Source organism: Schistosoma mansoni (genome assembly GCF_000237925.1).
Source record: "Schistosoma mansoni, WGS project CABG00000000 data, supercontig 0134, strain Puerto Rico, whole genome shotgun sequence".
Taxonomy (NCBI): Eukaryota; Metazoa; Platyhelminthes; class Trematoda; order Strigeidida; family Schistosomatidae; genus Schistosoma; species Schistosoma mansoni.
The window spans coordinates 656,250-667,856 of NW_017386038.1; the positions used below are offsets into that span (position 1 = coordinate 656,250).

Consider the following 11,607-nt stretch of genomic DNA (forward strand, 5'->3'; position numbering starts at 1 on the left):
CTCATGAATCTTAACTAGTTATTGGAATCAAGTTACTTCTTATCTAATAAATGAGATTTATATCATTATCTAATAAAGATTATTGGTGGTCTATCGGTTCAGCACCCTGGCGCGAGACTGATAGATCTTAGGTTAGAATCTCGTGAGGCGGGATCGTGGATGTGCAATGCTGAGGAGTCTCACAGTAAGACGAAACGGCCATCCAGTGCTTCTAGGTTTTCCATGATGGTCTAGCTTCAATTGACTCATAATTTCAACTATATATAAAAATTAATGTATATTTGTTTGGAAAAAATAATATTCATGTACAGGATTAACATTTTGGTGGGGGGGGGAGACAACTGAGGACAAGCGTTTTACCTAAGGTTTCTGCTACTTTGTGTATATATGTGTGTGTTTATCAGTTAAACGTACATGCAACTTTAAAGATCTAAACTTAATTATCCAATATTGAAGATATTATTACTGAGATGGTGGAGAAGATTTGTAGCTCAGGTGGATGATTTCAATGGAGTTTTGTGCTGATGGTGTCGTTTACAAGGACGATGAAACCTCCACGATCAAATCATCCATCTGAGAGAACAAAACTCCATCAAAACATTATTATTGGATGAATATCGGTAAGTAAAAATAGGTGCTTAAATTTGAAACCGAACAATGTGTTACATTACTATACACTGAATTCACTTATCTCAATGTCTCAATAGTTACTAAAAAAGTGATTAGATAATCTTTTAATTGATAGTAGTATGTGTTATACTCCATATAAATATGACATAACTAATCATATTCATGGAAACTCTACGTCATAACTTAGAAAAATGGCTCTATTCGCTATATGGTTTAGTATCCTAGTGAAATGAAGACTGATATCAATCTAATTAATCCATCATATACATAGAAACGTTCTGTGCTAATTCCCAAATATCAGTCAGTTAGGGAAACGTAGGACCTGACAAACATTTTAATTAGTTCAAGTTACCGCATAATATTAGTACACGGTGGTGAAATTATCGAGCTAAATCCCATAGTAATAAGAGTATCGACAGTATCTGTAGTGGAAAAGTTCAAGCATACAATCAAGAAACAAAGTATATGACTCAAAGACTGAGGATCCAAAAGAGTGAATGAATCAGCCCAATAGTTTAGTCCTGGAGCTTTTGTCGATCATTCTGAACATCATCAGCACAAATTTTTACCCGACGATGCCGCGAGAAAGCAGTGAGTAGTAGACTTAGAGACTGAGGATCCAAAAGTGTGAATGAATCAGCCCAACAGTGATAGATTCAGAACTTTATCGTCTAACATCTTCAACCACCAGTCACGATAATTGCGTGGACCCGAACCAGGGAATCTACACCTACCTAAATAAGTTATTCCAATAGTCAACGACTTTATAGATTGATAATAATATGTCTTGGTTTAGTTACCCCTAGCTTTCTTCCCACCTACTTCTACACCAAACAAGATTGTCCCATTCAAATATGCAGTGGTTAAGCACTCATAATACACATTCCAATCACCTCATTTAGTAGAGATTCACTACTTGATCGATCGATTTGTTATTTTTTTTCAGCGTCCTTCTGCCTAAACATATGATTGTTTCCTCGATGGTCGAATAAAGCATGAACAATGCTTCGAAGACACCTCCAACCGAATACTAGTAACCTATGAATATCTTTTGTTTTTAATGACCATGCTTTTCAGATAATGTGGAACAGTGTACACCGATGCTCAGTTAGCTCGTCCTTTGGTTGGCACTCAGATATCTCGCATATACTATAGAGGTATAAGTTAGAAAAACCCAGATGATAAATTTGAACCCGTGCAGAGATTTCGTCAGACACTAACTTTTCATGACTGATGAACCTTTTAAGATAAGTGAAATGACTAACGCACTAAACTAATTCACTGATTATGATCGGTCACGGAGATAATCCAGATCAGTCCTAAAGCACCATTGTGCATTTTGAATGTACCAAATAGAGAAGCGTATATGTTTCAACGGTTTCTCTGATCAAATATTCGTTAAAAAAGGGAAATCTTATATTTTTTTCAGAACATCTTTTTTACTCAAGTACTCAACATCTTTGTTTTGACTTGTAATGATGAATACAGTCCTTCTACAACGTAGTTGGATGAGACTTGAAAATAACCAGCTGTTTTTAATCATGAATGATGAAAATTTTAACCTATTCCTTTCAAATTTAAGTAAACATTAAGTGGTTAGAAATTTTATGGATCGTTAACTTAAGCAAAATATCGACTCACATTGAAAACTTAGGGCTAGCAGTTCATTTCCCTATTGATTTTGCTTTATTATGAGGTGAGGCTGCAATCAATCATAATGAATTGGCTTAAAAAGGATCTCACCTCAATAATGAGAGATCTAAACGTCAAAGTTGTAATGAATAACACCGAATATAAAGATATCATGCGACTAAATAGAATAGGAGAGAGAAATGAAAATGAGGAGAGATTTGCAAACCTTTGTGCATTCAACAAATTGGTTATAGACGGCACAATATTCCCCCACACAAATCATATCTAAAGCAATATGAATCTCAAAGGAGCACACTAAAAAGAACCAGATAGATAATATTTATATCAACAAAAAATTTCCGAAGGACAATGGAAGATGTGAGAATGAGGAGAGAAGCTGACATAGCTTCAGATCACCACCTGATTGTGGCCATGATGAAATTGAAACTAAAGAAACACTGGATAATTTAAAAAACAGCATAACAAATGTTCAATAAAGACTCCTTACAAGATACTAAAAAACTCAACTAATTCAAGATAACTCTAAACAATCATTCCTTGACCAATAATTGTGGGTTTCCTGTTGACTACTTTGAACCACCATATTATCTTAACATAGTGCACACAGTGTTAACATTTCAACTTGATCGATAGCATTTGATCAGCATTAAGAAGGATTTAACACACATGAAATTAATCACCACCCAGTGATATTTTAAAAAGTTATTATGTAACATATCTTGATTAAATAACTCAGTTTACTTACAGGATATTGTACTCCCCATTTTCTAATAATCCAAAATTTTTAATCAATTTCCCAAGATTTTACTTCATTCTGTTCTTATGTTCATTATATCACTTTTAACTAATAAAAGCTTTATCATCCAAAATCATAATGATGTCTCTTTTAAAAAGTGACTGTTTTAATCGGTTAACTATTTAAGTCAGGTCTTAGAAACAGATGAAAAAAAAGTGAAACATTGATCAATAAGCTAAACACAACAGATGAAACATACTTTATGGTAATACTATATCCAATGAGATGTTGTACTTTTTTTAATAAAGAAAAGTGCAAAAAATTAAATCCGTTTTGTATGTGGGTGTATGTGTGTGTGTGTGTATATGTGTATCCATCTGATAAAAGTGCTGTACTAATGAAATGGATCGATGATGAGTACTGGTAATAGGTTCAAGTGTATTTTTATGTAGAAAACTTTTAATTATCATAGTTGAAATCATGAGTCAATTGAAGCTAGACCATTAAGGAAAACCTGGAAGTACTGCACGACCGTTTCGTCCTATTGTAAAACTCTTCAGCAGTGCGCATTCACGACCTCGCCTCGCGAGGCAACTAATATTTTCCTTTTTCCCATTTATTTTAAAATTTGTTGCCATGATAACATGTATATGTATATATATTTCTAAAATTATTTGTGTTATAATCTGATTTATTTATTTAAACACATAAATATTGGTACAGAGGGGTAACAGATATATATTGGCCGCACAAATCTCATTTGATTTGTGTGAGGGCTGTGATACTGCCCAGGTGCCCAAACTGAAACAGGTGGTTTTCTTATAGGGCCACACCCGGAGCCTTTGACCTAAAGGTCTGATCCATAAGGTAGTGGAACATCGTGAGGAGTTGCAATTTCATGGTAGACGGTGACCAACAATAGGTTCATATGTCATTTGTTTTCTAAGGATCCTGGAGCCCAATATGCACCATTGGTTTGAAGTAAGGGTTTTCTAACTGTACATTCTCTTTTTATCCCCTCATTTTCATTGTATTCTTATTTCTTGTGAATTAATACGTGATACAATCGTCAATTAGAACTTCAACCAATTGACCAGGCCAATGATGCATATACCAGTAGGAGGAGTCTAGAGTCAATTCTTAGTTCTTATTAGATTACCGAAAGAGTAGCTTCTTTCCTAACCCAGCCGGTTTAGTCTAAAATACCAATATCAGCATCTGCTATATGAATCATATATTTCAGATGTACTGGGTTTATATACAAACTAACCAGACCGCACCATACCGTAAAACAGAAAGTAACACTAATACAAGATTAAGCCAAAAAGTGGCTGTAATTGTGAGAGATTGTTACTAATAAATTGGGAATATCTTAAGAGCAGGAAATTGTATAATAATAGTCAAGAGGTCAAGTAAAAGCTCATAATGAAAGGAAGATGAATATATATATAATGTAGTTACTTAATAGTTATACAATGAGAATGTATGTAATAATCGACCACAAATAGATCCTAGCGGTTACTATTCACTTATTCTTCGTCCACATATAACAATTTGTTGTAAAGTTCTTGGAGAAAAACTTAAAGTGGGTTTTCTCTACGGATCAATATCATTCGAGGAATCAATAAAGATCGAGAAAAATGGGTAATTGTTTCATCTTGCTTGAGAAATTCTTATCAGTACACAATTTGACTCAGAACTTTGAGGTTACATGGTGAGAGCGTTTCTCATACACCAGGGACTTAGAATCTATGGATGTAAGTTCCTAGTTAGAGACATCTCGACATTCGTTAACTTAATTAGCGCGCAATTATTATCATTTTTATTGGCACATTTGGACTAGATCACACTTTTAATACCATTTAGTTAATTCACATCGTTCAATTTATTACATATACATCGGTTATTCATAATCAATCTCCTTCTTTAATTCCTATTACTCCTCCCACTTCGACTTTCAATACTAAACTTCCTCTTTCGGCTTTCTCCTCAAGTGTTACCATGGCCAACGATTCTAGTGCGCGGAACACTGTTCCAGGTCTACTAAAACCTGTCTTTGTTAAAAATCCCCAATACTAACATAAACTTCAAATTCAATGAATTGACTTATTGCATTACAATTGGATTGATTATAACTTGACACTGGACCACAAATCGTTCTGACCTTCATTTAATGACCTTTTCTAATTTACAAATAATACTACTTATGTAGTAACAGATGAGTACGTTCACCATTTTTAACATACAACATTGTCCATTTCATCAATACATGTCTTATTATGATCTTTGTAAAAGACTAAAATACCTATGGACTTATAACTGTAGAGCCTGATGATGAAGTTATTGAAATCAATTATTTGCTCAAATTTTCTTTGTCTTTCAGTATTCTATGGAGATTTTTAAACTGGAGAAATATTGATTATTCCGTTGTAGTCCAGTCTATGGTCCAATTCAGTGTAGGTCATTCATCTATTTTACTGATATAAAAAGTCAACAAAATATTCCACACTAATATTCATCTTACAGGCGAACAGAGTCCGACCACATCGGTTACTTCACGTTACTCACGTCCAAACCTTGGTTTACCAACCGTTATTCGATAAGCTATTCAGTCTTACTATTTTAATTGAATATCTACTGAACAAATAAATTCTCTGATTATAGTAGGCTCAATATTTCGGTTGGGATTTACCGACCAAATTTATGAGGAAGTTATTAGAATCGTTAAGTGTCATAAACCAGTCGATGAAAGTTTACAACTACATTAACCAATTTAGCCTCATTCTCCTGTACACTATAATCAATCTCAACACTGCTCACTTGGTCGTTACGCACTACTCAAGAAATGATCCAAACACGCCTGTGGTCGAAATCTACAACCTAAGAATGTCGTCTTTGTTCAATGCCATGTATCATAGGCAATGGGTAATAAGTATGAACTATTAGATAGTACACTTGTTCCCTAGTCGACAGATGGATATCTCTCCTATTTCACAGAGACACAGGTTAGAAGATGCCAAATGATAAATTTGAATCCATACCGAAATTTCGTCAGACACTAACTCATCGTGACTGATGAACCTTCCAAGGTTAGTGATTTGGCTAACACACTCAACTAATTCATTGATTAGGACTGGTCTCGGAGATAATATAGACCAGCATTTAGAGGAAGAGATACCCATCCTAAGCAGGATTTCACTGTTACTCAATAAAACTGAATCACATCAATGTCTTTACCAAGTATTGCAAGTTCATTAGTGAACCTCCTGTTTAGAGACTGATCCTTTCAAAGTTGTCCAATGTTATGTGAATTCCTAAAGTTATAAAAGTGATGTCGGGAACTCTCTTCAAATTAAAATTAACACCAAGAGGAATTCAGCTAAATACTTTTTTATTCGTATCATTTGCTATGTAGAAATTTAAACGGTCTTCTCATTAGTTAAATCCTCTACATAACCAAGCCGATTGTAACGTTTCAGATCAGGTATATTCTTTACGAACTTTCGAATTATAGTATGGGACTAAATGGTTCATTGATTCGTTTGACAGACTATGTTTTGACAGTGTCTATTCACGTACGTAGATTTGAAAATAGAAAATACGATGAATCAAATTATGAATGATTAGCTAAATCATGAAATCCATCCCAAGAGGTTCATTAGGATGTTGGTATTTAGTATGGAAGTACTTCAAAGTCACGTTAAGTTTATAATAATTCTCCAGCTTTTGATGAGATTGAATTCCTTATTTATTAAAGTACCCCAAGTCATCGGTTTAGATAAAAGTAATCACAATTAGCTTAATTACTTACTTACGCCTATTACCCCTCGTGGAGAAGCATAGGCCGCTCACCAGCATTCTCCATCCAACCCTGTCCTGAATCACACTCAGCATTATAAAGCAAATACAGGTATTAAAACAAAATTGTTTATGATATTTTATTGAGAAATGAACATTACTTGAATATATTAATTAAAAATGTATCTCAGTGCTTTAATCAGTAGGATCCATGTACACTTACTAGCTAAAAGGTGACCTTCTTGTACTGTTATATTGACTTGTAGTTCCTAGTGTTGGGTAATTTAAATTGCCACTTGATGGTGTATTTGGTCTGTACCCTCGAAAAGTTGCTTTATTCAATGCTTGATAGTTTGGAACCAAGTAAGCTGAGAACATTGGTCTTCTAAAAGAGTTAAAAGGTTGTCTGATAAACATGTTTGGAGTATAAATTGGTGGTTGCTGATTAGGTTGGAATCCAGTGTACCTATTCTTTCGAATAATATCTACCGGTGGCCCGAGGCTAGGTCTTTGTGTAGGAAAGTTGGTTTGTTGTGTTGTGAAAGCACTTGAGTAACTAGTTGAAAATGAATTCCTTCTATTCTGATATGGAACAGATGCAGTGTAGGCCGGAGTCAATATTTGTCTTTGCGGTGGTGAAGTGTGATGAAAACTTAAGGTATTCGAGTGACGTGGCACATTCCAACCTCTATACGGCTGAGTGTTCCATATCGTTTGACTAGGTGAAACATATTCATTTCGTCTATTGTCGATTCCATTCATTTGGTGAATCCATGTCTCTAATTCACCATCTTCTAGATCATTGTCTATCGGAAATGTCTTTTGTGGTGTTGTTGTTGCTGTCGATGGTATGACGTATGCCGAAGATTCATCATCAGAACGAAGGATCCTATATCCTTCGCTACCAACAGCCGGTTTTAAGCCAAATAAATTTGAAACTTTATTCTGATAAGTTGGTGATTGGTTTCTTACAGCGTCAAATATATTAGTTGTTGGTTCTGGAACCTCTTGCCATTGATTGTTAGGTGATATATAATTAACTGAATAACTTTGATACGTGGGATTTGATAAAGTAGGTGGTGCATAAATTTGTTGAATAGTCAATAAAAAGATAATACCATAGAAGAAATTCAATTGATCACTAGATCGTAACATATTAATTGATCGAATAAATGAATGATCCAATCTAGTTGATATGTGATCAATGATCGAGATCTATTCGATTGATCTCAATTAAAATTCTTATGAAATTTGATAAATTTTTTTAAAAGATTATTACTCAAAACATTTGACAATAGTTTTTTTTGATTTAAAACAATTTAATGACTACTTAAATGTAATTCATATTAATCCATATGTCAGATTGAGAGTATACAGTAAACTCAACAAGTATTGAGTATTGTAAAACAGTTCTTTATTATTAATGTATTTATTTTAACACATAAATATTGGTACAAAGGGGCACCAGATACATATGTGCCACACAAATCTCATTTGATTTGTGTGAGGGCTGTGATACTGCCCACGTGCCCAAACGGAAACATGTGGTTTTCGTAGGGGGCCTTTGACCTTAAGGTCTGATCCACAAGGAAGTGGAGCATCGCATAGAGATGCAATTCTATGGTAGTCGGTGACCAACAATAGGTTCATACGTCATTTGTTCCTTCAGGATACTGGAGCCCATGTGCACCATTGGTTTAGAGTAAGGGTTTTCTTACTCGCTTAGATTGATCCTCCATATCCACCAACTCGGTTAAAGCATTGTACATTCTCTTTTTATCCTCTTATTTTCTATAAACGACACTCCCACCACGAAACGGCAGTGAGTAGGACTTCCCTGGCAGAGGCTATATACGCGCGACCATGTGAGAGCATTTCGAGAGGGAGAGCGGATTCTTCCCACTCTCAGCCGTACCAGGATATTTGGGGGCAAAACAGTTCTTTAGTTACATTATAATCAGTTATGAGTATTGAATATTATAAGGCTTTAATGTTGAAGCCAATCAAAATTATAATAACATTATTCTATTTAGGAAAGAACAATAAAGGAGGTTTAGATGAAACTTTTCGTTATGAGACTTAAGTATTCACAACTGTGACATTTTTATTTTTGTTCATTTATTTTGTAGTCATACGAATCGCAGCGGTTCGGATCAGTACATCTCTATTCCAGCTCCTACAATTCATATCTATCTGTGTAGTTACATTTTTCTTATGGTTAAGAGCTAAGTTTATTCGAGGTTCTGATAGAACGACCCACTTTTATGGGTAGTTGATTTCCAGAATGATTAAATGCATCTCAACTGATATCGTCATGTAGCTGTAAAAATAGTATGCTATTTGTGGAATTGTACTCCATCACAATCAGTATACGTTGGTTTAATTGAATACTGTTCATTTCAGATTAGAGATATCAAACGACTGGACTAATCTGTAGTCAATGACTGATTAACGACTTATAGGACACATTAAAGAGGTTAAACAAATCAATGTAAATATATAGGAGGGGTAATCTTAAGTGCCTATACCACTAGAATTTCGTTCCGCCTAAGTTTTTGACTTCATAGGTTACTATATTAACATCTCACAGTAGTTATAATGTTCACTAACTGTAAACTAATTGGGGTATCGATGTACAAATTCGATAAAATTTTTCTCACTAGATTTCATACTTCTGAAACCTACATTTCTTCTAAATTAGAATCATATGTTTATCAAATGGTGTTTGAAAAAGTCATTTTCATCTTATTTATTTGCATGACCAAATCTATCTACTTGTAAGTAGTCTATAACATTGTGATTAGGTTTACTTCTGAAGTGAAATGGTTTTTGAGTTTCAGATGACTGGTAAGTGGATCCTAATGACTATTGAATATTTATTGCTACTTATTAGCCCATGAACCTATAAAGACTACAGGTGATAAAGTCAGCTTCAGGGAGAATAACTGGTTAAGCACCTCCATCTCTCGATAATTTGAACAAGTCGTCGTATAAACGAAGACACTTTAGACCTCATACTTATTCAGTGAAAAAAACTGAACATGATTGTTAGTTATCTGCTAATAGTTTATGTCCCATCGCAATCTCAGGGATATTTTGACTTGGGATCTTATACACGGGATATATGTCTCAGGTAAATGACTAAACAGAGACAGTTTAATATATGACTGTTCGATAATTGAATCATAATGACAACTAGTATTAAGTAACTGGACATGAACGAAGGAAATAAAAATAGCTGAAGTAGTCAATATTCAAAATGCTCAGAAACTCCTATTATCAGAATATATCATAACTAGAAATAAATAATGATGAATTATTTCGAGTGTACAACAGTCAGAATGGTCATTTATCACAAATAATTTGGAGGGAGGCATGGTATACAGTGGACAGGTAGGATGCAGCTGGACGATTTAGACTTCCCAGATGATCTGGATCTTCTATCACACACGCAAAAACAAATTCAGGAGAAGATGACCAGTGTAGCGGCAGCCTCAGCAGCAGTAAGGGAAAAGCAATACAACACAACATTCACCAATCAAATTACACTTGAAGGAGAAGCTTTGGAGGATGTGGAAACCTTTGCATATCTGGGCAGCATCATTGATGAACACGGTGGATCAGATGCAGACGTGAAGGCGCGAATAGGCAAAACAAGAGCAGCATATTTACAACTGAAGAACATCTGGAATTCAAAACAATTGTCAACCAAAACCAAAGTCAGAGTTTTCAATACAAATATCAAGACAGTTCTACCGTATAGGACGGAAATTTGGAGAACTATGAAAGCCATCATCCAGAAGATACAAGTGTTTATTAACAGTTGTCTACGCAAGATACTTGAGATCCGTTGACCAGACACTATCAGCAACAAGTTACTGTGGGAGAGAACAAACCAGATTCCAGTGGAGGAAGAAATCAGGAAGAAACGCTAGAAGTGGATTGGGCACACTTTGAGGAAATCACCAAACTGCGTCACAAGATAAGCCTACACATGGAATCCTGAAGGTCAAAGGAAAAGGGGAAGATCAAAGAGCACATTACGCCAAGAAATGGAGACAGACATGAGAAGAATGAACAGTAATTGGATAGAACTAGAAAGGAAGTTGCAGGACAGAGTAGGTTGGAGAATGCTGGTGGGCGGCCTATGCCCGATTGGGAGTAACAGGCGTAAGTAAGTAAGTAATTACTGCAATGAATTTTAGATGATTTTAGCTTTAATCAATATGAGATTTATTTTCAAATGTTAAACAAAGATTTGCCTTATTGAAGAAGACTTTTCAATGGAGAGATGTATATACTTTTCATCATGGTCTAATGTTATTTTGGAAACGATTGAAAATCAGTGATTAATGGAAAGTTATTTAAATTTAGTATTTCTAAAATGTTATTATGTTTCCATGTCTAATACGTCGTTAACCAAGTTAGTAGGTAACATGTAGTTGTTATCCAGTTAATACTTTTATTAACCCGATATTATACTTTTTCTTTTTAGAAAATATAGAACCAGATTAATTGAAGAGTTAACAAACAGTTTTTAAAATGAGAAAGCATTAGTTAGTAAATGATAAAAATAGTTGATTATTGAAGCTGATAGATCTGATAATTGATATTATCTAAAGCAATTAGTCTCTTTTCAAAATTTTGATAGAGCAATGAGAAGGTGGAGTTGATTTGAAAAATGTGATACACTTGCGCATATATATGGCAAACAATCGATAACAAAGTATATATTTGAATTCACTTTGTATTGTTTGTTTGAATCTTCCTATTGATGTTTAGGACTGTAA

The 11,607-nt window shown here is 34.5% G+C and overlaps 1 protein-coding gene across 1 annotated transcript in view; it reads right to left on the bottom strand.

Annotated features, from left to right (window-relative positions):
• Smp_150350 (synaptotagmin, putative) overlaps positions 1 to 7,972 on the bottom strand; it is a gene marked incomplete at its 5' end in the record, with an annotated part of 29,189 nt that extends 21,217 nt beyond the window's left edge. The window contains one exon of the mRNA XM_018789676.1: positions 7,504 to 7,972. Within this exon, the coding sequence (XP_018646447.1) occupies positions 7,504 to 7,972 (469 nt within the window). The remainder of the gene's footprint in view (positions 1 to 7,503) is intronic.
• Between the last annotated feature and the right edge of the window lie 3,635 nt (positions 7,973 to 11,607).